This window comes from Nothobranchius furzeri, chromosome 14 (genome assembly GCF_043380555.1).
Source record: "Nothobranchius furzeri strain GRZ-AD chromosome 14, NfurGRZ-RIMD1, whole genome shotgun sequence".
NCBI classification, from domain to species: Eukaryota; Metazoa; Chordata; class Actinopteri; order Cyprinodontiformes; family Nothobranchiidae; genus Nothobranchius; species Nothobranchius furzeri.
Window position 1 is genome coordinate 21,428,011 of NC_091754.1, and position 26,594 is coordinate 21,454,604.

Consider the following 26,594-nt stretch of genomic DNA (forward strand, 5'->3'; position numbering starts at 1 on the left):
TTCCTGCGCGTCCAGCAAAACCAATTTCAAGTCCGTGTTGTAGGTGTCGCTGCAGACCACGTCTGCCATCTGCAGTGCGCGCGCGTGCGGCGGCAGGAGGCTGCGTCTCAAGGCCATTTTCAAATCTCATTGGTGGGTTTCTCATGTGGTCGGGAGGCATCCTGACTTACAGATTGTTTTTCCTAGATATGTCAGCTTACAAAAGACACCTCTCTCCCCTCTTAAGAACTTAACCCCAAAAAATGTCCTTCCCCAGCAGCTCACCTGCGCCGAACCCGTTTTTGGTGGACTCTTTGATAGGCGCCTGCAGGACGGACACTTTTTACTCCAGCAGCAACATGTACATGCCGTCCAGCTCAGAAATGGGAACCTACGGAACTTGTGGACTCCTGCCGTCTTTCAGCAAAAGAGGGGAGGTCAACCATCAAAGCGCGGCCATGAGCGTCCACCCCTATATACCTCAGATAGATAACTGGACTGAACCGAGCCGAGCCTGTAGAATAGAGCCGCCCAGTCAGATGTCAAACTGCACGTTTGCACAGAGCATAAAGGAAGAGAGTAACTGCTGCATGTACTCTGATAAGAGGGTACAAAAGGTCAGCTCGCCTGAGGTCCCCTATTCTAGCGTTATTCCAGATACGTGCCCAGTGGATGGTTCCGAAATCCCGGTTCCGGGCTATTTCAGACTCAGCCAAACTTATACGAACGGGAAGCATGCGGAGAACTACAACCACGAGCCTCCACCGAGTCCGAGCCCGACTCTCATGCAGCTCAGCCGGGTCGAACCTCAAACTTCTAGGTTTACAGAAACGGAGAAGATCCAGGACGCGCCGCAGAACCCAGAACTTCCGAGCACACCGATCCCCGCAGAGAGTCCGGATCCAAAGTCCGGCTCGGAGGAGAAGCTCTGCTTGGTGGAAGCTCCCGTTTCCAGCCCCGAGCTGAAGGAGGGGAAAGGTGGGTTTGGCTGCGATGGAAGCTTTTATCTCACAGCTTCAGCATCATAAAAAGCAGGAATAAAACACAAACAACCCCAAAGTCGTAATGTTTAATGATAGTCTTTCTCAGGTTGCAGTAATGGGTAGCTGGATGCTTTTACCATGCAGCATGAAGCCACATAGCCACACTTTTATTGCAAAATTATTTTAAGACGCTTTTCTGCTGCAATTTTGAAAGGTTAACCATCTAACCTTTCTTTAAAATAAACACATTTGCATTATATTTACATATTTTAACTATTTAAAAACATGTGTAATTTGCCACGTGACATTTATTTTAAATAGGCGGATATTTGTTAAAATTTTCACTTTATCATCTAGATTTGAATTATTTTGGGTTTGTTAAAACAGCCTTGTGATGACATCCTGTGCTCTATTCATTCAGGGGAAAGAATTTACATTGTGTTTTATTTCCCTGAGGTGACATTCAAAGCAGGAGATGAGATTACGCACTGGAAAGGAAGCTCCCTGCCTCGCTTAGAAACCGAAATTTATTTATTTATTTATTTTCTCAGACAGCAAGAGTGACGCGCTGACAAACAACTGGCTGACGGCGAAAAGTGGGAGAAAGAAGAGGTGCCCCTACACAAAACACCAGACCTTGGAGTTGGAGAAAGAGTTCCTGTTCAACATGTACCTGACCCGGGAGCGCCGCCTAGAGATCAGCCGGAGCGTCAACCTGAGCGACAGACAGGTCAAGATCTGGTTCCAGAACCGCAGGATGAAACTGAAGAAAATGAACAGGGAAAACCGCATCCGAGAACTGACCTCAAACCTCACCTTTTCCTGAGCGCGCGCACGCGCGCTTCGCTTTCATGCTGTTGTAAAAGAAAGAAAACAAATGTGACTTATTTCTTATTGTCTGGCGTCGTGTAATATTTCTTTAATGTCATCACAGGGTAGTGCTTCATTTGGTCTTAATATTGGCGAAGCCAGAGTGGAGGGAGGGCTCCTCACACTGCAGAGCGCGCTTATTGTGTTTGTTGTGCAACATTTGTTTCGCATTTTGTGCAGAAAAGAAATTCCCAAGGCGGTTTTGTGGGCCTCTGAGTGGTGGAAAACAATGTTAAACTGTGGATTTATTGCATGTTTGGTGCATGTATATCTTGCAATAAATATATTGTCAAAGAATCTTGGTTGGTGTGTGCAGAATTGAGCAAAAACAGCGGTAAATATGATTGTGGCAGCGAGATAAAAGGCTACAGCTTAATTACAAAACGGGATTGAAAAAATTGCAAGTTCAAACATTTTGCATTGCATGATGCATATACGTGTATGTGTTATTTATATTGTAGGGCTAGGTTGTAATATGAAATGTTTTTATTGATTTGTTTAGTCAAATTTTAAATATATGTTAAATCTGAACGACCAATTCTTTAAAATGTGTTTTCCGTGTTTATGAATTCTTAAAAATCCCAATATAGCTTAAAGAAAGCTCGAGTATCTGGTTTAATTTACTTCAAATAATTTTGTCTGCGACCTACAAAAACCTTTATTGAATTTTATTTTCATTGCAGAACATTTATAGATATAGACTTACAAGCTGTAAACAAGAGTTTTAATGAAGCAAATGATTCTAAAGTAAAAACAAATCTAACAAATAAAGAGAAAAAATTAATTATACAAATAAGGAGAAAAAAGCTGTGGAAAAACTGGCAAATTTTCATATATTTTGCGTTTAAGAGCCATCAAAACAATATTTTAGAGGATGTTCTCTTTGTGGGCTGATTCGGTAATAATCAATGCTATAAAATAACAGATAATATCCAATTAATATGAAAAAATACGCTTTTTGAATAGTGTGTCCCTTAAAGCACTGCAGGATGCAAAAAGCAACGACTTTGATATAGGGTTTGTTTATAATTTAAGAATTTCGCCTTAAAGACTAAAACAAGGCAACGAACCAAAGTATCCTAGCGACGCTTTTAATCTTTAATCCTTTTGCAAAACTCTCCATAAAATATTTAAATACCCTCCCTTCGAGCAAATAAAACTTTTATCTCGATCACTAAACCTCCAAACACCCAGAATTAGAATTTTACAGAACAACTTTATTTAAAATGACACCAACTGCAGAACCCCACCCTTTTACTGGAGGCTCATAATCACAGGCACCTCATATAACATTTATTGATACATTATTGCCCTCCTTTGGATGAATACAATCATTTTCACCACAATCGTTTCGCCTATGGAAAAAACTAAACCCAAGCCTGTAAGACAGACGTTTCCTTGCCAAATATTAACAAAGCGTGCGCGTTGTGAGCGGAAACGGCGTCTGCTACTTTACAGCGTGTTATTACATCTATTTTACGAGGACTTTGTAAGTCTATAAAGCATTTTACTAGCAGTGAGAGACATCAGGATGATTATTAGAATACTTTTCTCAGGCATTAAGATGCGAGCCCGTGGTGTGCAGGAAGGTGCGTATAAAGGCACGTTTTGTATTTTTCTCAACGTTTGTTTCCATCAGAGCAGGACGGAAAGTGCATTTCATTCGCGAGATTGTGCAGTCACGGTGCGGCTCTTTATCATTTCTAAAATGAAAAGCCAAATTAAAGCTGATGAAAAAGGGAGAGCCGGGGCAGGATTGATTCACGGGCTGTATTGGTAAATATGACCACGTGATCCGCGTAAACCAATCCCTGCAGATGCAGGTCAGTTAAAAAAAAACTATGATTGTTCATAGAGGGAAGCCTTCCGCAACAGAGAGAGACGTTTTATATGAGTAGAAAGAGATCAAAAATGTCTTCCAGCGGCGCGCTCAGCAACTGCTACGTGGACGCGGTGATGGGCCAAGAACCGGAGGACGTATACGGAGCTCGTTTCATTCCTGCACCGCACACGATGACCCCGAGGCCGCCGGGAACTGGGGACAACGCGGATTTCTCCTCGTGCAATTTCGCCCCCAAATCGGCCGTTTTCCCGTCGTCCTGGTCCTCGGTGCATCCTCAGGGGATTTACCATCCATACGTCCACCACCAGTCCCACTTGCCCGCATCGAACAGCAGATATGTTGGCGTGCGCTCCTGGATGGACCCCATCTCGAGCCACGTCCCGTTCCCCAGCTTCCACTCCAGCAGCGCCCGGCCGTTCGGCACGAAGCCGGAGGTTCTGCCCGAAGCCAAAGCTGCGGAGTGCGTGGCGCTGGAAGTGGAGACGCGTGAGTACTCGTGCGGCGGATCCGAGTGCGCAGAAAAGGCGACCAAAGAGCACAGTGGCAGCGACGTTTCCAGTCACGGCGAGTCCAAAGACGAGAAACAACAACGTGACCCAAGTAAGTAAACGAAACAGCCGGTCCTGATTTACAGCCCTGAGAACTGTATGAGCTGGGTGTGTAAAACTGGAGCTTTTACAACCTATCTTTATACATTTGTGTTGTTTTTAGGTGTTTCTATTTTACGACAGTTTTTATCTGTGTTTAATGTGTATGTATGTGCATTTTGAATGGCTTTTTAGGTTTAACTCTGTGCAGTGCTTTGGTCAGCTGACATGCTGTTTTTAAATGCGCTATATAAATAAAATTGGATTGGATTGGATATAAAAGTGTCTGATGCTCTGGCATGCGGGGGGAACCCGCAGGTTGCGACCTGCGAAGGTTTCTGCAGGAATCCTAAAGTTTCCATCAATAAATTCTGCACAAAATTATAAATCCGTTCAGATTTTTCTTTTTTTTTTACATGAACCCCAATTTGGATTTGCCCCCATAAATGACCAAAAATGATAACAAAAACATTTCACATTTATTATTTCTGTTCCCTTTTCAGACAACCCGGCAGCAAACTGGATTCACGCCCGATCCACGAGGAAGAAGCGCTGTCCGTACACCAAATATCAGACTTTAGAGCTGGAGAAGGAGTTCCTCTACAACATGTATCTGACCAGAGACCGGCGCTATGAGGTCGCCCGCATCCTCAGCTTAACGGAGAGACAAGTGAAGATCTGGTTCCAGAACAGGAGGATGAAAATGAAGAAGATGAACAGAGAGAGGAACGGAAAAGATCACATTTAGAGTCCAGGAGCCATTTCACACGCTTTTTTTACATTTTAATTTAATTATTTTGTTGTTTTTGAAGGATTCTTTTGTTTGGAACTTCATTTTTTATTTTGACCTCCCACGTGTCACGATCCATGGCCACATATGTATCACATGTGAGCAATTTGTCTTGGTGAGATCCAGACAGTATCTGTCAGAGAAAAAAAACTCTAAAGTGTGTACATAGCTGTATTTTTAAGCTATTTTAAAGATTGTGCAACTTTTGTTTTGTAGTTATAAAAGAATTTGGAGTAAAACGCTTTTCAAAATTTCTTCGACTGCTGTATGACACACACACACACACGCGCGCGCGCACACACACACACACACACACACACACACACACACACACACACACACACACACACACCAGCAGAAGCAGCAGCATCTGCTTGTTATCTTTCTAGGCTTGAGAATAAAATCCATCCAGGGTTAATTTTGATTTAATCTGAGGTGTTTCAGATTGGGAGAGGTGTTCCGACGGATTTCCAATTTATTGTCCGACTTGCAGCAGCAATTACTTTAGAGCAGGAAGAGACTTGGTCCAATAAAACGATAGAAATGACCAGACGTCTGGCTTAAATTAGTTTATGGGCCTGCTCAGTAATTACACCCCCCTTTGAAACTCCTCTCTTCTCATGGCGTTTGTGTCTGTTGCTGACAAACACAAAGTATGGACACTTTTCCACAGGGTGTCTGCTCGATGAATTGTTCTAGAGGAAATACCCTCCCCCCTTTAACTTAATGGTCAGGTTTATTCACCAAATGCACCTCCCATGGAAACAACTTCACTTTGACTGCCACAAACCCCCTCCCTGATTCTGATTTGTGTTAGAAACGGAAATTATGCATTTATGCACAATATTTTTATTCTTTTTAATATATTTGGCTTAAAAAATAAATGAAGACGGCTTAAAAATGTAAATACACGCAAATATGTTGAGTTTTAATGCAGCAGTTTTGGAAGACACTGAGCGCTAGGGGGCGATGTTGCTCTTTGATGTTGCAGCCTTTCCTGCAAAAGTTGAAACAAGGAGACGACAACAAAACGTATAATTGTTCCAGGTTGATTGAAAACGTGTCTTTGAAAAGGTGTTTTCTTAAAGTTTGTTAAAATTCCAGCTTTTCACTTTGATTTGTTTCGAATCATTTAAATAATTTTACGTATTTTGCACAAAGATGCTACAATTTTTTAATTTAAGCTAATTAAGCAAAACTTAACTTACAACATTGAGAAATTCAATTACAGGCCAACGAAACGTTGTCATATCAGCCCGGTTCATCCCCAGGCCCATTGCAACAACAAAACTTAGCTTCTTGGCATTCTTAAAGACCAGGAAACATATTACGCACTAACAGCGCGTAAGAACGACACCGTGGAGTGTTAATTGCTTTCCTCACGCCCTTAAAAATGTTCTTTTTTTTAGCAAATAAATGTTTTTTAATCACGAATTCATTAAAACACAGGGGTTCACTTAGATAAGCAGTAATCACGCATGAATAGAATTTTGTTTTCATAAGAGAAAACATTAGTGGCCTTTGAGGATACCCAAATAGTTTCTACTGAGTCACTGATTTCTACATGTAGATATAAACAATCTACCACTAGATCCTTTCAGATAAACCCGAGCTGATTCATAAACGTTGCAGCATTGTGACGCATCGGTGCGCAACGAGGCAGCAGCTTTGTTTTCAAGCCACGAGAGTCTCAGTTAAAGCTTTATTTGTAGCTGATATCTTATACTGGAGCAATGTTGTCTAAGGTGTGTTAAATTGAGTATTTGGGCCTCGATTTTCCCTCTTGGTGCGTCGGGCATGCGTGATGAGTTGACTGCTTCTGGAGGGGGTTTGAAAGTGATTCTCACGGATAAAAACATGTTTTGACTTTTATTCTATTGCAGTTCACGATCACGTGATTTTGCAGTTCAGACAAAGAAAGTCAATCGATATTTTTGGGTAGGGTTAGGAGGAGGAAAATTGGCAAATACATTAAATGAATGGAAGCAAACTTCCCAGTTTTCATGTACTTAAATAAACACGAAGAACCGAGGTGCACTTCTGCTAATGTCACGATTTTCAGGTCGGTGTCATGCGCCCTACTCCGTCACCGATTTGCGTGGAGTCGGTTTGCTGCGGCCCCAGTCATCAATTTTCACACTTGTCTGTCCATGCTGCATGTGAGACATGATAGACTCGTCCCAGACATACTTTTACTGACTGGAGCTTCCAGAAGAAACCCTTAATGTGGAAAGTGAGCATCCATCTTTGTAAATGTCCATGTGCGTAAAACAGCTCCATGCATTGCGCACAAATTAAAGATGTTGGTTAAATCAGATTATATTTTACATAACTCATTCTTTTTGCACATTTTTATTTAAATCTGTTTGCTTTAACCCACCAATGCGTGATACATTATCTGTAATTGTGAGTTTATGTTTAAATGGCACCTAGTTTTAGTAAGTCATAAAATAAACAACATGAAATTATGAAATTAGAATCACTGTTTCCCCTTTTCTGGGGTTCTAAGCAGGTTTTGATGTTTGCGTGGAGTTGCTTCTTCTCCACAAAAGTCCTAAACAATCAAGAATTGACGAGCAGTTCAAACTCTGGGGTAGAAAACATCGACAGACGATATTGTGTTTCTAGAGCAGCGGAAGGATACAGAGAGATGGCTGCGGAGGGACACAAGTGAAGGAATCTCGGTGGTTCTCATCCTCCAGTGGACCAGGTTTGGTTTTAGGTTTGTATTTTTTTATTTAATAATTTATCGTCATCATTTCAACAATGGTTATGAAATTACTTTTGTGTATTTCGTTAAGCTCAGAAATGTTCTTGCTTTTACAATATTACACACTATTTGCAACAAATAAACAAAGGATACAAATATTGATCAATATAAGCAATTAAACACGAGGAATAGAACATATTCAAACAATAATATAATAAAACAATAAAACAAGTCACTGTCTAAAAGCCATTAGTTGCAGACTTTTCAATTTAGAAACAAAAACGCATTAAAACTATGGAAAAGCACAAAAAATAAAAGGTAAACAGTTCCGTTTCGTTTAGATCTATACAATATTGGATTAAGTGATGTTTTAGCCAAATATCGATATTCAAATAATACTTTAATTTGAAGAAATTAGCTGCAATCTCTAAATGATCGCATCCTTATGGACAGCTTGCTTTTACGCATGTGTCTATTCTTTAGCTACAACACCCATTATCAGTAATGAAATAACACGCACCATATCCAGGACGCATTTCTGGAATTTCCGTATTTTATTTAATTTTATTGTTAAAAGGCAAAAATAAAAACACCGTTTGATGTTCAGCTGGTTGAACTGGAGGCTCGTGGAGCATCACCAGACCCAAATGGCTCCGACGTGGCCTTCACATTTTTATTAGCCTTAAACCTCTTTCTGTTCCACCCCCACACAGCAGGTCAGACCTGTTTAGAACCAACAATAAAAAGAGATGCGGAAGTGTTTTTCTTCATGTTTTATTGTGTCAACTCATTGTTTTATTAAATTATTGATTACACAAATATTAGGCCAAACATTTAGAAACAAGACATTTAAAAGTAAACATTCATGGAGGTTAGACAGGAATGATATACCCTCCGGGAAACCCAATCAACAAGAGGTTTTGTGTATTTTTATGGTAGAGCAGTAAGAGTCCAAACCGCTTTTATGCTGGAGACGTTTTTGCAAATGAAACGAAGCATTTGCGTGGCCTCAGGCGGAGCTGCAGACCTTGTTAGTGCGTAAATCCGCTCTCCAGCCTGCAGATTCTCCAACATCCGTAACCTAATTTCTGAGGAACTATGGAAATCAAAGTGATGCTAATCCATTTAACCCATTTAAAATATGACAGTCTAAGTAGCAAACCTTAACACGCACACACGCGCGCGCACACAGGAAGCCAGAGCCATGGCCCAGCCATAAATCGCACAGTGCTGACTCTGGCTGCCACCGGAACAACGACAATGACATAAAAGGAAATTCCTCTTAACTCAAATGTTTCATGAAGCTACACTTTTGCCTCTAACTGCAGAAGGTCCAAAAGCTTGAACATTGTAGTTTTTATTCGTGAAACACAGCTGAGTCTGAGTGTGGAGGGAGGACGATGCGTAAAATCCATGGTCTACGTAAAATATCCCAGAAATTTGAATTTACTATGTCTTTTTTTACATTAACTTTTCTTTATTTGCATTCCGATATGATTTAAATTCAAGTCAACATTATGCACAGTTGACACAATTGTGTGTGTGTGTGTGTGTGTGGGGACGGGGACGGGGACGGGGACGGCGTCGTCTTGCTTAAAGCAAAATCTGACAAATCAAAAGACTTTTGTTTATTGTTTCTTGGAAAAACAACGAAGGACCTATCACGTTTTGCTGCAAGCATCACATTGCTACATAACATAATCTTGTTTTAGGAAGAACTACATTTATAGTATCACTAATTTCTTTGTTCTTGTCATTTTTGTCTCTTTTTTTGTTCCAGCCATCCTTTTTCTCTGCAGAAAATAACATTTTATAATCCAGGAGGAGCAGCAGAGGCATACTGGGGGCTCTTGTTCAGAGAACATAAAGGGGGCTTCATCTATTATGCGCAAAGATGGGGAGAATTGCTGCAGTCCAAATTCCTTTTTTGTGAGAGGACAATTTACAACTTGGCAATAGAGGCTTTTTATGCGCCTCCATCGCCTGTCATTGGATGCCACTGGTCATGTGTGAGAGGCAAGCGTCTTCATGGCCCTTTCCCTGATTTCCCAGGCGATTTTTCGCCCCGTTTGCATTCTGCCTCTATTGGTGTTAAACCAAAACAGCTCTGCTCGGCTTTGCGGTGAAAATGCCAAGCATTCGTTTCAGAAACGTCGCATCTGATCGGCGGAGAGCGGTTTTTCTTTTAGTTTTTATCATTTTGGCAACGAGCTGCTGGATGACTGATCACAGAAGCGTTTCTGCTTCACTTCGACGCGCAAAGCAGCGCCGGGCCGGCGGGGGTTTCACCAAACCCCACCGCAGATTTAAAGATCAAAGAGTAAACATGGAATATCCACTGGATTCTGGTAAGATTTGCGCCTTTTCAGCGTGCGCGAGCTCGTGTGTGCGGTGCTTGACAGCTTCCTGTTTCATTAGTCATGTAAATGAGCAGTGAGGTAATGTCACTTAGGTGATGAGGTGGTTTCACGTGTTGCAGGGTGTGCTGAAATAAATGGTTTTTACACTTTAAATAGGTTTACGGGGCTATTTAAAAAAATTAACGCAAAAAGCTGCAACAAATCAAAGGAAATTAAATATTTGATCCACTCGACATTTAAAAATATTGGTGCATTTGATTCAGCTTGATTTTGGAGTTGAAATGATTGCATTTCACAGTTTAGATAAAATATTTCTGTTTAGCTCATTTAGTTAAATTCCAAGCGAGTGTTGGCTTGCTGAAATCTGTCTTTTCTGGACGTGGTAGAGGACCTCAATATCCACACTAAGTCCTCAAATTCGTGCCAAAAGCAAAATCAAATGAGAAATCATTATTTTAGTCCACATTTGCAAAGTCTAGAAACGTTGGGTTCTCATGAGCTGGTTTCAGCTGCTTAGAGATGAGGCACACTGAACAAAGACAGTATTTCACCGGAGCCTGACAGGCAGCTGCGAAAGTATTTACAGCCTTACTGCAATGCGGCAAAATGGACCCTGCACAGCAGACGAGAGGCGCAAATGCGCACGAGAAACATGTAAGCAACCTTCAGATGCGTGGATGAATGTATCATGTAAAACTATCTAATTGATGCATAACCCTGCACTGATTTTATGTGATGCCGTCACCAATTGATTTTTACTTTTACAATAAGTGAAACAGAATTTTTGATAATGACATAAGACTTTTTTAATTTAAACACGCGTCTTCTTAACAACATTACATCAAATCTAAGACCAGAGACTACTTGTTTTATTTTAATTTTCAAGAATTTAAATATTTGTTGGACCGTTTGTTTAATTATCATTTATAAACAAATACAATATGTGTTCAAAACTCACAATAACAGACCAGAAATGGCAACAATATCCAAAACTCCTACAACAAATATGGAAAGTCAAAGTTTGCCTGAGCAAAGCTGCATTTCTCTCACAAACTATAAATCCTTGTAATAAAATGTGGGATTAAATAATCTGGCCTTTTTGTGTGGTCGGATTATTTTTCCAGCAGGGGAACCTGGAGGCCTTGTAAGCGCCAGCAGGAGGCGCTATTGCCCAACACTCAGCCTCTCACCTTCTGCTCTGCACTCCCAACCGTGCAGCGTTTTGTGAGCAGTGATTGGCTGACAAGGAGGTCACGTGAGACCAGAGATTTTTTTTGTAGCACATTAAAATGGAGCTTTGATTCAGTAAATCTGAATGTTATCAGATGAAGCTCCAGTGCTCCTAAAATCACAGCGCTCGGGTCTAATTTACCTCAGCAATGAATTGTTGTTTTAATTATCTTAGGCTTGTGAGCAGATGTGGTTTGATGTGAAAGGGAAGACTTTGAAACCTGGTGGTTTATTGATGAATAAAATAATATAAACTTAAATTAATGATAAAAGCTCTATTCTCCACATGAAGCTGTAAAAAGTAAACATTTGATTTGTGTAAAAAAAACTGAACAGGGTTATCTCCTTTTGGTTTGGAATGAAGGGGGCGGGGAAGTCGTGCGTTGCGGTCTGTGATTGGCCTGAAATGGCAATAGTCTTTCTGTGGCAGGTTCACCAAGGAGACAAATATCTTTGAGCGCAAATCAGCTATGCGTGCTCCTGTTTAGAGACACTAAAGGTCATAAGCTTTCAGTAAAACCTCACAATCACGTGATAAAGACTCAGCTTTAGAGCTGAGAGGAGATCAGTGGCTGGCAATAGTGCAGTTTGAAGATTGCTTAAAAAATATTATTGAAACATCTTTATTTGTGCATTTTAATCAGAACCTCCAGCCAACCAGCTTCCTCCGTTTCCAGGACTTTTCCTCACGCGCTTTAATGTAATCAGCATTATTGAGTAAGTGCAACTTTGGGGATTATTTATGGGCCCGCGCGCTGTTGTGAATGGCTGTGAGGAAACACGTGACGCCATTAAAGTTTGTTTTATGGCCCGGGACTTGACAAGCCAAAATATAATTCTCAGTCAGCGTGTCCAGATGGGCTGGAAAAACGTTTGTGCTGACTGGGAGCGGACTCTTCTTCTGCAGCATGGACGCTGCGCGCTGCTGCTCCACGAGCTGCGGTCTCTGTGGTAAGCTGGCTTTTATCATCTTTGTGCTGCTGCTGTATGGGCGTGTGTGATGTCACATGCGTAATGCTCATGGCTAAACTGTTTCCTGCCTGTAAAAGCAGCTACAGCGCAGAGATGGAAGCTAAACGCTGAGAGGAAGTTGGCTTTAATCCTGCCGAGACGCCAGTTCAACCTGTTGAAAGCAAGACGTGGATTACAGAAAAGGGCCAGAATGTTTTATGTTCTGCCTTTTGTGCTACTAAAATAGCCACAATGTTCAAAATTTGGAAGTATTTTATTTACTTCAAATCGATTGAGTTGGGAGAAAAGGGAAGCTTTATTATAAACATTTTATTTTCTTTGTATTTTTCTTTATTTGTTGCAGGCCTATAATTCGTTTAATATTAAAGATTTTCATTTTTTATGTAGTCACATAACATTAGTAATTGTATTTGAAATTTTAATAATTATTTAGAAAAAAATCTTTATCATTTTTTAGAAGAAAACGTTTCCAAAATGTCTATTAATGTCTTTTATTTATTTTTCATTTATTTTTTGCTTCCATAAATAATTGCGCCAATTTCTGACCAGAAAAGCTTTTAACTGGAGTAAACCTCGTTCAGTCTAGACTAGTTGGCCTTTGCTGCAAGGAAACGCTGACTTTATCTTTCTTTTGTTGTGAATCTCTCGGCTTTGACCCGTCTGAAGGACGAGCAGGAGAAGGTGAAAGGCAGGTCAGGCCGTCTAATAAATACTGAAATGTGAAATGCAAGAACGATTTTTGTTTTTTAAATTAAGTAAAAAATACAAGTTTCCTCTGAAATATTATTTATTTTGATATTCATCTCGACTCGTTTCAATCCATTTCCTGGCCTGTAGTCAAGTTTTCATTAATTACGTTTTATTCTGAACGTTTTCTTGTTTTCAACTTAAAATATCTTTCCAACAACATTAGTCGTTATAAATGCAACAATTTAAAGTCAGAATAGCTGCATCATTAAATAATAACGTCTTTTTCTATTTTTTTTAAGAAATTGACATTTTTCGATTTTCTTCTTTCAGGATTGTTAAGGGAGTCATTTTTAAACGACCTGCATAAATTATGTGAACTAATGCAATGAAAGACAAGTAGCTTTGTTGTGATTTTAGTAATTTTTTGGAACATTTCTTGCACTAAGGTGGCATTTCTCTTTATTTTGTTGCTGATTCGTGCGTAAAAGCAGAGGCATTTGACCAGAAATGTCCCTTTTTGTGAATGAGAACGTGCAGGCTGTGCGTTTTCAGATGGAATCATCTTGCAAGGGGAAGTTTGAGGCCTCTCTTGTGGGGTTTTGGTAAACTTTTGCACCCTTTGAGCTGTCAGCTGCACCAAAAATAATGAAAGTTTCGGATAGTTTGTAAATGATTCGGTTTGACCCCGGTGGCCTTTAGCCTCATCTTTCGGTGAGCGGTGATAAGCGCCCTCAGAGTGCAGCTGGACTTATCTGCTGCTCAGTTCCAAGAGTTTAGAATAAGAAGAGAATAAATCTGATGAGAGAGTTTAAAAACAAGTTGAAACTTCTTATTTTACAGCTTGAACTTGAATGAAGCCAGTTTTCTACTTTGTCTTATTTCTCTTTAGAATAAAGCATTTAAATGTTTAATATATAACTCAAATCTATTTTGTTTCTTTGACGATTCTTGTTTTTTTGTGTGATTTTGAGCCACTTTGGCGGTTTTGTTTACATAAGAGGAAATTGAAAGTGGGCAGTGCCACTTCCCGTCGTCTATATATACCCTGTAGAACCGAATTTGTGTGATGAAAGCAAAGTCACAGATTCGTTTCTAGGGGAGTATATGGTCGATGAAAAAACTTCGAATATGTATGACTCATCTTTTTAAGGCCTGCTCGTAAACATTGATAAAAATAGATAAATCTGATATTTGCCACTTAGGGGATATGTTTAAACTATATAAAGCGTAAAAATGTAGAACTTATTCTTGAAAAATAGATGTTTTGTTTCATGTTTCATTACATAAAATTCTAAAAATGAACGCAGCCTCCTCCTAGCCCACGTGTCTCTGTTTTATTGATTTCCAGAGGCTGCTGCTGCTTTCCAATAAGCTACTTTTCTTCTTTTTTCTCAAAGGGGAGCAGATGAAGGGATGAGATTCGTGTAACTCTTGGATGACCCCTTCCTGACAAAGACAGTGTCCATCAATTGTCCTCAGTCATTATCCACTGCTTTTATGCCACAGGGCTTTTTGTAGCTTTTGTTGCGTTCTCTGTTCAGCACCATGCCTCCAACTTGGACAAAATACAATCTAAGTTCAGGTGAAAGAACATATAGTTAATAAAATAAAGCATGCATAGTCGCATCTGTTTATTTTCTGCATGATAGGTTTTAGATTTGAAAGTTGAAGTAGGGTATTTGCTTTTGTTTGCAGAAGTTTCACTCTCTGTTTCTACAAAGTGCATGAGGATTGTTTATTGTTTGTTTTTTCCACCAGGGTCCTATTATGCTGCGTCTTCATTTAGGTAAAAAACGCACTTTAGTTGTGTGTTTACTCGTGTTTGGACCAGCATCACCTCCATTGGCCGATCTGGTCACATGGTTCGCTAACTTTATTCAGTTGACACCAAGTAGGAGGGCTCTATGGAGGGAGGAAAAAAAAGAGTACTCGAGAAAAATTAGTATTTTTCTACCTTCAGAAATTAATGGCCATGAGTTCGTATATGGTGAACTCTAAGTATGTGGATCCAAAATTTCCTCCCTGCGAGGAATATTCGCAAAATAACTACATACCTGAGCAGGGCTCGGACTTCTACAGTCCTGCGCAGGACGCAGACTTCCAGCATCCAGGGATCTACCCACGGTCAAACTACCCGGAGCAGCCCTTCAGCTGCAGCACCGTGCCGGACTCCACGGTGCAGCCACGGGGTCATGTGCACGACCGAGTCGGCCACCCGAGTCATTTTAGCGCACAGACTGAGCAGGCCCCCCCGGTCCAAGTGGCCGGACCTCGGACTTGTGGACAGCAGGAAAACACAAAGAGCCAGAATGGGACACAGAACAAGCAGCCAGCTGTGGTTTACCCCTGGATGAAGAAAGTTCACGTAACTACCGGTAAGATCTCCTCTTTTGTTTCCTTTTGGAGTACATTCAGGGGGATATTTATAGGAGTCTTTGAGAGGCCTCGACAATTACACAAGTCATAAATTTTTATAGCTCCGGATATAGGCCGCTAGGTCAGAGCCTGGCTTTGTTAGATCTGTTCCAAATCAGCCAAAAGTTTAATATTTTATTTATTTCTAAAGTCCTTTTGCTAATTTTTTTGCCCTTCTATCAAACCGGCTGCATCTTAGACAACATTTGGTACATTTTCCTCCTCTTCTGTTCTTTTATTGTTGCTGTTTTCTGTTTGTCCCCCCCGCAGTGAACCCGGACTACACGGGGTCGGAGCCCAAACGGTCCAGAACCGCGTACACCCGGCAGCAGGTTCTGGAGCTGGAGAAGGAGTTTCACTTTAACAGATACCTGACCAGGCGGCGGAGGATCGAGATCGCCCACACGCTGTGTCTGTCCGAGAGGCAGATCAAAATCTGGTTTCAGAACAGACGCATGAAATGGAAGAAGGACCACAAACTCCCCAACACCAAGGGCAGATCGGCACCGGCCTCCAGCCATCTGCAGAAGGACAGCCAGACTGATATCACAGCGCTATAAAGGAGCGGAGACGCGGAGGAAAAGACTTGTACATAAAGAAGGCTGCATCTGACGTTTTTGCATGGACTAGTTTCGTTTTAAGTTCTTTATTTTTATTTTATTTTATTTAACACAAAACGACTCCAGCAGCTCTGATTCAAGACGGAATCAGAAACACACTCTGTCTTTGTTACTAAAAGGTTTGCAAGTTTTAAATTCCTCATAAAAACAAAGAGAAAAACACATTTATGTTATTATTTGAAGTATGAATTTGATCGAAACACGCATCTGAGTTGGCATCTTCTCATTTGGAAGATTTAAAATTGGCTCAATTCGTTCAAATAACTTGAAAATGTTTTTATTTTTCTATTAAACGCACAATTAAAAGGTACTTGAAATCAGCATTTATTGCATATATCTCCCCAAACACGCCTGAACCTTATTTTTTTTCTTTTGCGTAATTTCCCGCTGTATGTTTCAGCGACACCTCCTTTTTGTATATTTTAATTTATTTTGTACAAAAACATAAAATAAAACTTTGAAATGTTCTCAGCCTAAAAATGATCCCTAAGACATTCCTGCGCGGGTGGCACTCAGAGGGCCCTTATAAATCTCTCCTGACATCTTTGTAAACATTTTCCGAGTTCTTCTCAGGCTATTTGAGACATGAACGATCATTTGTTCCGTCATGGCACCAAATTCATGTCGGATGTTTCTCCTCGAACCAAAATTGCGAGTCTTTAGGATTTTTTGGAACTATTTTTATTTATTTGCTCCCAAAATATTTTTTCCACTTTATTTAAACAAAAATGTTCGTTAAATCTTAATGATCACAAAAATAGCTTTGTGTTGTATTAAAAGGTCTACGTTCAGTAAAAAATCTGGTTTCTTTAGTCATTTACATCAAAGGAACCAGAATTTGAAAGTGTTCGCTTTCAGGTCACATTTTAAGACATACATTGTTTTTGTTTTGTTTTAAAACGTCATTGTCTTACTACACACACAAAAAAGCCCAGAAGCTCTCCCAGTAAGAGAAGCTATCTTCTCTGAAGTGATGAGACAGTTGAAAAGGTATTTCAACCGAAAGTCGACAAAAGCAGCAGAGGCAGGTTCATCCAGGGGACACATTTCAGCCGCAGGACTGACCCCAGCACCCCTCTGACCCGCCGGACAAGCAGCATTTTCTCTCCTAGGCGCTACTGCTCAAAAAAAAGAAAAAAAAAGAAAGAAAAAAACTTCTGAAGTTCCTTGAAAAACGAATTGACAGTAAGAACTAGTAAATTTTACTTTTACACGTGTTTTGGTTGTATGTATGCGACGTGCAGGCCCCTCGAGGAGATTCGGATTTGTGCATTTGTCTCCTCATGTCCATATGCAATCTGTCTTTTGTCGTTTTTTTATTTTCGTACATGCTTTTTACCTTGTACGGTGCATTGAGATGTGAGAATTATATTAAAATAATAAAGATTTCTACTGAATATGCATTTGAATATTTGCAAATAAATATTTCTCCTCAATGTTTATTTTTCGTCGCCCACAAAGAATTTCACGAAATTTCTTTTCCATTCCAAATGAGAAGGGTACGTATCATTTTCTTCTGATTATTTAAATGTCTTTTCTTTATTGTCACAGACTTGTTTGGAGTCGGGAGAGGTGCGTTTCTTTCTTAATTTATTGAATAAGATGCGGTGGAAAGTCGTGGAGGTCAGAATATTTCACAAATGAAGCTAAATTACGCACAAATGTTCAGAAAATTAAAAAAAATATGGCGTTTAGAGCGAACCTTTTATTAGTGGTTTGTAAACGAAGTGCGTTGTTAATAAATGAGAAAGGTTGAGCTTTCAGTCCCGTGAAAAATATCACTCATTAACTATTATCCTTGAGAGCGCCTCCGTGCGTAAAACCACCCTCAGATGAATTATTTACAAACATCCAAGGCGACTTTTAAAAACACATGTTCATTTTAAGATTTTACAGCAAAACTGATACTTTTATTTAAAAAATAACTTCATAAGACTAAATCTGAAACATTTTTTAAAGATCCAGACTCGTCTCCAAACCAGGTGTTGTCTAATGTGACACCCTAAACACACAATCCTGGTGGTACAGCAAACTCAGGGTGAAGCATCAAAACTAAAAGTTTATATCAAATATTTCTTCAAGGTTTATTGAGGAAGACTCGCTGCAGCAATGACCTTCGACCTCCAAACGCTGCAAAATCAACCCTGATACAAACAAAGCGGCCATAAACAGACATGTGGAAAGACGATCTGCAGTCAAACACTTTTGGACTGTCTTTGTCACCGGGAGTGCACGCGGGCTGGTTTGCATACATTTGCGTTCGTGTGTGTGAAATATGAGCTCGTGTCATGTCCAAGAAACAAAATGATGCTTCCAATCCACCATTCTGCCAAAAATCATCTGCACACCGATATGTGGAAGATAACAGGAGGAGGAGGAAAACATCTTTATCTCACAACTTATGAAATTGTTGCTAATGCACGCGCGCACGCGCACGTGCGTCATTATTTGTTTTCTATTCATAGTAAAATAAGCCCCGCGTGGCGCTCAGATGCACTGGAATTAAAACATGAAGCTGGAATAAGGCTCTGTTATCAGGTCAGAGCAGCAGCAGCGTGCAGCGCGCAGCCACACTGACCTACATGTCTGAACAGCAATAAATGGGAGCCATAGGCAGTGCCATTCTCAATGACACTGCACCGGGCGCAGAGGAACACAGCGCCGTGGCTCTCCATCCGGCCATATTTGATTTCCAGCTGTTCTCGCAGAAGCCTCTCCGAGCCAGACAACCCCCCTGCAAGATATATGAAAGTGCGCGGTCTGCATTCAGAGATATAATCCAGAGACTATACCACTCCGCTCTCTATTCTCGACCACGTGATTGTCTAAATAATTAATGCAGCACGTCCCCCTAGAAACACGGCGTCGTCATTAATCGCAAGGACTCTATCAGACTTGAAAACTGAAGAGATCCCCCCCCAAGAAAATAATATCCGATACTCGGGCGCGACTGTAAAAGCCCCCGCGCGCTGTGGCTACACCTCTCAACCGATGGAAGCTTGGGTAGGTAAATATTTCAGCATTTTTCATGTTGCCCGAGCAGGTAAATGACGATATCAAATGTCGTGATATGTGATGAATTGCTCCATGTGATGTGTGCGCTCTGAGTGCATTCGTGGCTGCAACCGCTGCACGCGCGTTTATTTTATTTTATTTTATTTGGGATGAATAGAAGGATTTGGGGTTTTACGCGTGCATATTTGAGTGTTTTTATGGGTTAGCATTGATATGTGTTCATAGAGTGCTCTTTTAGCCCCTCTGTGGGCCATTATGTGTCTGACTTTTACAATCGAATTCGGGATTTTTTTATGAATACGCACAAAAAGCAAAGAAATAAACGAGATTTTGGATTAAAATCGTGGAACGTGGTAATCCTAAAGCAAACGAGGACATGCTTTTTTCATTTATAGCAGGATTACTAACTGCACGCGCGTTTTCATTTCCGACATAGACTTATTTCTCACGCTTTTATTCTGAGAGAAGGGATGATTTGATTTTGATTTCTTAGAAGTGGTGGAAGTTTGGGCAGCCTGACAGTTCTGCCTCCTTGTAAATCACCCTCAGTAATTCCTGAAAGGGTGCGAGGCTGTTGTGGGCCGGGCGAAAACTGTAAATCTTTCACTTTTATTACCCTCTGAACATATGCTGCGACGCTACCAGTCCCGCACCCCCCTTTTCTCCTTGCTCTCAGCAAAGATAAAAACCCCAATCACTGTAGCAGCCGACGGTCTCTCCCTGCAGCTCCAGATTGGGGAGGGAAAAAAGCATCTTCCTTTGCAAATCTGTATGGACTTCCGGCTCATTTATGGATTTATTGCTTATTAAATCTTGCCATTATTTGATGAAGTCTGTGATTGATGCAGAAAACAATGGAAGCCATGGCTCTCTGACTCTTTGTGTTGTAGGGTGGGAAGGCAGGCAGACAAAACAAACGCACGTTGAGAATGTGCTTTATTTGAATACAATCCATGCCCAGCTGCAAGAAAACCTCACACGTCATTTATTTCATAAATCACCTTTAAACGCACATGCTACATCACAGATGTTCCCAAAAAGGATATGTCTTTTTTTTCATCATAAAAACACTTTAAGTGATGCGTAAAAGGACACATTTATCTATTTTATTGTGATTTTCTTTTAAAAACGATCAAATAAGATAAATGATCTAAAACATGGAGGCTAAACATGACTAAATGTGTTTTATTAATACCCCCCTCCTCCACAATGCTGCGTTTAAGTGCAGTGGTGAGTTGAAATCCTCTGAAAGCATGCAAAGAAGCAGGCAGAGGGACATTTTCACAATCACACAGCTCAGACGAGGATATAAACGCCACCCTTTATCAAAATGGACTGGTGAGGTAAGGGGCTCGCGTGAAGAAGGGAATGATCACGTGAACAAATAAGCTTGAATCCAAAGGCAGCGCCTTTATTTGTCATCATAAAAGCTTCCGAAACCCCAAATAATCCAAATGCTATTGCTGCGAATCTGCACAGGCCTCCATATTCCACTGGTTGATTGATTGCCAGTGATTTTTTTCTCCTCTTCTGGAATAAGGATACCTTGTTCGCTTTTTATTGGTAGTTGAACGCGAGTCCTTCCATTCTTTCGGGAATTCTGTCTCCACCGGTGTATGGAAATGTCTGAAAAACAGCAAGATCAGGTTTAGGACAGCACTGTCTGCAGACAAAGGGCGAAGGATTTATTCTCAGAGACTGCACGGAAAGGAAGCCAGACTGAGAGGAAAACCTTTATGATGAATTGATTCGCAGGTAAGCAATTGAAGAAGCCTTTAACCACGGGTTAAAACAATGCACGGAAATATATTAGGATTCGTTGCATCCAAGGAGGTGGCGGGTATCGTGGAGCAGCACGTCATCCAAAAGCAGACACGTAAATTTCCTTTTCCATTCAAATATTATCGACAGATTTGAGTCCAAGCTGCATTTTTCTGCAGATTTAATTTTTTTCATTTTCTATTAATCCCAGTTCAGATGTATACGAAAGAGAGGAACTTTTCTCTTTTTTGACTCGTGGATCGTAAATCACATTAATTTGTTGTCTTATCGTCACTGGCGCTTGGTGTGATTTATGTGCTTTCTACTATATGGCTTTGTTTGTGGACTAAGGGATTACTGGATTATAAACCAACAACAATCCATGCAAACACACTCGTTTTCTCTATTTAATGTCCTAAATAATCACTTATTTTCTTCATAATTTTTCGCTCCTAGGTGGATTTTAGCCGCATGCTACACATTTGCGCCCTTCAGATGTGGACCTATTTTATGATGTGTAGGAACACATAATGAGAATAAAATTATTCTGCAGTGAACATGTAATCTGAACAGCATAAACCATAAAAGTTTATATTGAAGAAATGTATTTATTGTTTATTTTATATAACAATTATTATTTTTTTCTTCTTATTATAGAATATCTTTATCAGCTGTTCATACTTCCAAGTACTTTTAGTCGTTAACTTGGAGATAAAAAAGACAAATTGTACATTTTTTGCTCTAAATAATAAGATTTAATGAAAACAACCTTTCATTTTCTCCAGAAACGCCCATCTTATTTATCCCAATTTATTTTAATTTAAATACAAACGAGAGATTTTGATGCTTTTTCAACAATAACACACGGACTGTCTAACCTGAATTTTAAACTGAGTTTTGGAGATCTGAAACGATTCTGTGAGATAATAACACTCCACTTTGCGTCCGAACCATTGTGTGCGCCAAACTTACCGTGACAGCGCGTAGGCGAAAAACACGGCGCTGTGAAAAGAGGAGCTTGTCTGCTACTAGTACCTCAGTGGGCTCAAACAGCAATGGAGGCGCAGATTATAAACCAGCTCTAATAATTATTCCAAAATGATTTAAAAGAATCTCAACATTTCAAAATAAATATCTTCAAACGAAGAGATTTTTAGCAATGAAAATGAAAACTAATCCCATGAATAGTTATTTTAGGTCTTCCAGCCGTCGGCGGAGCATCATCTCTTGTCTTCTCAGAGCTGGAGCGGATCTGAATTTGGTTGAGATTTTTTTGGGGAGGCTACTTAAAGCCAAAATTTCTCGTTGTTCATTAAACTTTGGCTTAGTGCAAAATGACCTAAAGGTCACCAAAAAAGCTTAAGGCTGCTTCTCTTTGTACGAAAGTGCACGTGTAAGACCTTTTCATTCATCCCCAGGCAAGAAGGCAGCATCTAAAAAAAAGATGTCGAAAATGGTGACAATAAATATTTTTATCTATTATTTTATTTCAATGATTCTGCAGGTAAATAAAAACTAATTTCATGTACATTAATGAATAAATTAATTTTAGAGTTAAAACATAAATATGTGAAGAAAATACTCCATCAGCTTTTAAAAAATCATTTTATTAACTTGTGTTCTAGGTCGGGGTGGAGGTGGTGATGAATGCGTGAGGGATATAAAAGAGATCTGCACAGATTCCGGTGAGTAACTCTTCTTTAATAAAAAAGAAAAACGCACATAGACTGCTCACAAGACGAAAGGGTGATTCGTTATTAGGCTGCATACGCTTCCAGTGTTTCACGGGAGGCTTAAATCCAGTGAAGTGGCATGAAGAATGGCCTTAACTTTCCCCCTGTGCATGCGCGTAATTATTTACGCAGGCCAGAGTCCAGTTTAAGTGCGTTCCTTTCTTCCCTTTTGTTTAGTTTTCCTTGAATTAAATCCAATGAGTGAGGAAATATTTTTTTCCTTATAATCCATCATTTTAAAGACTTCACTTCTTGGACATGAACGGAATTACGCAAAAATAGGAATGTAAGGAAAAATCCGCATTGTGTCCATGAAAACGCAAATGAATTAGTTTTATTATGTTGGAGATGAAAAAGAAAACCAAAAAAAAAAAGCTCCGGTTTCCCAGCTTGGTGTTTAGCTGCAGACTCGCACTCAGACTCATCGGGGGCTCCATTTATAAACCGAGCCTCTTGCGCACGAGAAGTGGCCAGAATTCTTTCCCCTTGCCTTCCTCCCACGCGCAGTTTTACACTCGTGACGGCTGTGCGTCCTGAGGAGTGTTTTTGCCTTTCATTCCTCTCTGAAGCCGTTTTCAACCATAACATTTGCGGTCATAAATTTTGCCGCGGTCCACACTGACAGGTGCAATTGTTATGCGCGGCGCAGACTCCATGAAGCCACCGAATACAGCAGCGCGCGCCACCTTGATATTTTTGTTCCAGCTCATAAGTTAAAATGTTACCGCGCGTTTTGACAACAAATAAAGCTGCACGAAGGTCTTTTGGTCATTCAAAATAACGATTTGTTATTGTATTAAAACCAGTTTGGGATGTTTTGCAAAAACAGAAAAAAAAACAATAAGAAACAAAATTAATATGAAAAATGTGCAAATAAATTATTCAACACTCAAATCATTTGCATGCACGCTCGCTCGTGCACGCTCGCGCACATACACTCCTTCATAGCAGGATCATACCTTTCCCATGAAAGAAAACGTGCGTAAAAATGGACCCTGATCGTGCGTGTGCGCGGCAACAATGAGTGCATGACGCGCTTTGTGAGGCCTGTGATTAGTGAAAGGGGTATTGTGTGTATGTGTGTGACAAATGCTGATTCAGCTTGTTTGTGTGGGGCTACTAAAGCCTCCCAGAGGGTCCTTTAAGCAAAAGTTAAACTTTAACTGCTTTGTGGCCAAAATGAGCCAAAAGTAGGACTCCACTGTGAGGCTGAGATATGAAAAGTTTAAGTTTATTCATTCTTTTTTTAAGATAAGGTTATTTATGTAAACTTGGTTGACCAAAAGCAGAGGTTTGAGTTGGAATATTGAATAAATATCAGTGACAATCAAGGTTAATTCTGAAATGATAGTGATTTGTCTTTCTTTTGATAGCTCACAGACTGGAGCAGCTGTGGGAAACACCAGTCACGTGAATTATAATCAACATCCATGCCACTGAGAGCTGTTGCGTCTTACTGGCTTTAAATCCACAAAATGCAGAAAGCAACATACTACGACAACTCTGGACTGTTTGGAGGCTACAACTACCATAAACCAGACTCCTACAGCTATGGCCCCGCGCACCAGCCCTACCCTGCCCCTAACATTGACAGTGACTACCAGAGCTCGGTGTGTCCCATCCAGACCTCTGCGGTCCGGCCTCCAGCTCTCAAAGACAGCGACCTGAACGGAGACTGCATGCGGCAAAGCAGCAGTCAAAGCAACAGCAGCAGCAGCCAGACCAACAGCATCACGGAGCAGCAGGCGCCTCCGCTGTCTGCGTCCTCCCCGAGCTCCAACAGCTCTACATCCCAGAAGAAGAAGTCTCCACCCAGCAGCACTTCCGGTGGCGCCACCCCAGCCCTCACCAAGCAGATCTTCCCCTGGATGAAAGAGACTCGGCAGAACTCGAAGCAGAAGAGCAACGGCTGTGCTGCTGCAGGTAGGATGATGCTGCAAGTGTGTGAATGAGAGAGAGAGAGTGTGTGTATGTGTGTAGGCCTTGAGGTGCTGATGAACTGCTATTCATAATGCTCAAAGGATGATGCTGTGGCTTCTTTACAGGTGGGGAGGTGAGTGATGAGAAAAGTCCACCAGGACCAGCCTCCAAACGGGTCAGAACTGCGTACACCAGCGCGCAGCTAGTGGAGCTGGAGAAGGAGTTTCACTTTAACCGCTACCTTTGTCGCCCTCGGAGGGTGGAGATGGCGAATCTTTTGAATCTGACCGAGCGCCAGATTAAGATCTGGTTTCAAAACAGGAGGATGAAATACAAAAAGGACCAGAAGTCCAAAGGCCTGGCGCACTCTCCCATGGGACACTCCCCAGATAGAAGCCCGCCGCTGAGTGGCCCGAATCACACAGGATACGCCGGCCAGCTCCAGAACGTCAACAGCCTCAGCTATGACGCGCCTTCGCCCCCGTCTTTCGCCAAACCCCAGCAGAACATGTACGGCCTGGCCGCGTACACGGCGCCGCTGGGCGGCTGCATCCCTCAACAGAAGAGGTACCCGGGCTCCGAGTACGAACACCACGGCATGCAGAGCAACGGAAGCTTTGCCAACGCCAATTTGCAAGGCAGCCCCGTTTACGTGGGTGGGAATTTTGTTGATTCCATGCCAGCCTCGGGCCCCATGTTCAACCTTGGCCACCTTCCCCACCCCTCATCCACCAGCGTGGACTACAGCTGTGCCGCTCAGATCCCAGGAAACCACCACCACGGACCGTGTGACCCCCACCCCACATACACAGACCTCACCTCTCACCAAGTTTCTCAGGGAAGGATTCAGGAAGCGCCTAAACTCACGCATTTGTAATCTTGTCTCCAGTGCGTGTGTGCGCCTGCGTGAGTGTATGTATGTATGTGTGTGTGTGTGTGTGTGTGTGTGCCAAAATGATGTTACGCCCTTTTTTTATTACCTCACTAGTCTATTAACTCCGCAAGCGAGTCGTGTGTATTATTACAGTATTATTGATATTAATATTAATGCTATTGTGTAATTATTTTCTAAATAATTCAGCTTTGTCCATTTCTCTTTAAATATTCAGAGAAGCGCAGAGGCACAATAGTCTGGCTGTTAATAGTCTCTCTCTCTCTCTCTCTCTCTCTCTCTCTCTCTCTCTCTCTCTCTCTCTCTCTCTCTCTCTCTCTCGTTTTTGTTGTTTATCCTCATGTGCAATGCGCAATGTTTGAAGATTTCACACCGTTACTTGAAGATAAGTCTTGTAGATCACAAAAGTAGACGCTCATCCGTAGAGAAGGGTTTTTGTCTGGAAAAATGCATTTTTTGTCTGTTTTGTACCATTAATTGTATTATTTTCCTCGCCCCTTATTTATTTATATTCCTTAATAACCTTTCGCACTACCATATAACCTATTTATTACGAATCAGTTGCTTTTGTATTGCACATTATTTATCATTTATATGCGAGTATTTATAAGGGAGGATTTGCAGTGCACTTGGTAAAACAGGGTTCAGAAGCACCGTAAACCGCGGTGTGATGTGGGAGAAATGGGAATTTTGAGCTGGGAATCTGAAGTGGGACATTGAAAAAACGTGTTCTGGGTTCATCTGGTGTCAAACCTTAAAGGGAAACGCAGACTATCGACGAATCAAACATTGAAAGCACCAGCATGTCATATTTTTTGTGCAGTCTTATAATTTGTCATCTATTGTTATGTTCAGCTCCATAAATTAATGGAACCCCGATGATATTGAAATGTTCTATTTTATTGTGTTTAACATTTTGTAAATAAAGTGCTTAAACTTGTGCTTTTTTGCATCTTATTTGTGTTTTTTTTGTTTTGTTTTGTTTGTTTTGCACAAACCCTGCAGGATTTCCCTGCAGCATCAGTTTGCATACTGCCGAGGAGGATTATTGACTCCCAGCTTTACTGTAGAGTCCAAACAGGCAGAGAAGATCAATAATTAGACACCAGGATATCTAAAACTCATCAGATGGCTCTATGCTTCCAATGCAAAGTGCATTTTAGCGGAATAAAAGCCTCTCGGGATTATTGATGTTTTATTGGTGTGCGTGTGTGTGTGTGTGTG

At 40.9% G+C, this 26,594-nt stretch overlaps 4 protein-coding genes across 8 annotated transcripts; all 4 read left to right on the forward strand.

The window, feature by feature from the left end:
* The first annotated feature begins 47 nt into the window (after window positions 1–47).
* hoxd10a (homeobox D10a) lies at window positions 48–2,019 on the forward strand. Its single transcript, XM_015966460.3, has 2 exons — window positions 48–957; window positions 1,514–2,019. The coding sequence occupies exons 1-2, from the start codon at window positions 243–245 to the stop codon at window positions 1,786–1,788; spliced, it is 990 nt and encodes a 329-aa protein (XP_015821946.1). The 5' UTR covers window positions 48–242; the 3' UTR covers window positions 1,789–2,019.
* A 1,484-nt stretch (window positions 2,020–3,503) lies between these two features.
* On the forward strand, window positions 3,504–5,186 carry hoxd9a (homeobox D9a). The gene is made up of 2 exons (XM_015966458.3): window positions 3,504–4,275; window positions 4,766–5,186. The coding sequence occupies exons 1-2, from the start codon at window positions 3,723–3,725 to the stop codon at window positions 5,008–5,010; spliced, it is 798 nt and encodes a 265-aa protein (XP_015821944.1). The 5' UTR covers window positions 3,504–3,722; the 3' UTR covers window positions 5,011–5,186.
* Window positions 5,187–9,812: 4,626 nt separating this feature from the next.
* On the forward strand, window positions 9,813–26,311 carry hoxd3a (homeobox D3a). 5 transcript variants are annotated; one of them, XM_070544440.1, is made up of 4 exons: window positions 9,813–10,110; window positions 22,451–22,510; window positions 23,932–24,481; window positions 24,604–26,311. In XM_070544440.1, the coding sequence occupies exons 3-4, from the start codon at window positions 24,034–24,036 to the stop codon at window positions 25,353–25,355; spliced, it is 1,200 nt and encodes a 399-aa protein (XP_070400541.1). In that variant the 5' UTR covers window positions 9,813–10,110; window positions 22,451–22,510; window positions 23,932–24,033; the 3' UTR covers window positions 25,356–26,311. The 5 variants fall into 5 exon arrangements, with proteins under 5 accessions (XP_070400541.1, XP_070400544.1, XP_070400545.1 ...); XM_070544443.1 differs by lacking the exon at window positions 9,813–10,110 and adding an exon at window positions 12,199–12,303; XM_070544444.1 differs by lacking the exon at window positions 9,813–10,110 and adding an exon at window positions 17,536–19,056.
* hoxd4a (homeobox D4a) lies at window positions 12,177–17,446 on the forward strand. Its single transcript, XM_015966457.3, has 3 exons — window positions 12,177–12,303; window positions 14,412–15,389; window positions 15,700–17,446. Exons 2-3 carry the CDS (start codon window positions 14,981–14,983, stop codon window positions 15,987–15,989), a joined length of 699 nt encoding a protein of 232 aa, XP_015821943.1. The 5' UTR covers window positions 12,177–12,303; window positions 14,412–14,980; the 3' UTR covers window positions 15,990–17,446.
* Window positions 26,312–26,594: the final 283 nt, after the last annotated feature.

What these genes read in the sequence shown, in the direction of transcription:
- hoxd9a (XM_015966458.3), top strand. Translation starts at nt 3,723, where the DNA reads ATGAGTAGAAAGAGATCAAAAATGTCTTCCAGCGGCGCGCTCAGCAAC. An exon ending in GAAACAACAACGTGACCCAA is followed by an intron (nt 4,276 to 4,765) that starts GTAAGTAAACGA and finishes TTCCCTTTTCAG; the next exon opens with ACAACCCGGCAGCAAACTGG.
- hoxd4a (XM_015966457.3), top strand. Translation starts at nt 14,981, where the DNA reads ATGGCCATGAGTTCGTATATGGTGAACTCTAAGTATGTGGATCCAAAA. An exon ending in GAAAGTTCACGTAACTACCG is followed by an intron (nt 15,390 to 15,699) that starts GTAAGATCTCCT and finishes TCCCCCCCGCAG; the next exon opens with TGAACCCGGACTACACGGGG.
- hoxd3a (XM_070544440.1), top strand. Translation starts at nt 24,034, where the DNA reads ATGCAGAAAGCAACATACTACGACAACTCTGGACTGTTTGGAGGCTAC. An exon ending in CAACGGCTGTGCTGCTGCAG is followed by an intron (nt 24,482 to 24,603) that starts GTAGGATGATGC and finishes GCTTCTTTACAG; the next exon opens with GTGGGGAGGTGAGTGATGAG.
- hoxd10a (XM_015966460.3), top strand. Translation starts at nt 243, where the DNA reads ATGTCCTTCCCCAGCAGCTCACCTGCGCCGAACCCGTTTTTGGTGGAC. An exon ending in CGAGCTGAAGGAGGGGAAAG is followed by an intron (nt 958 to 1,513) that starts GTGGGTTTGGCT and finishes TTATTTTCTCAG; the next exon opens with ACAGCAAGAGTGACGCGCTG.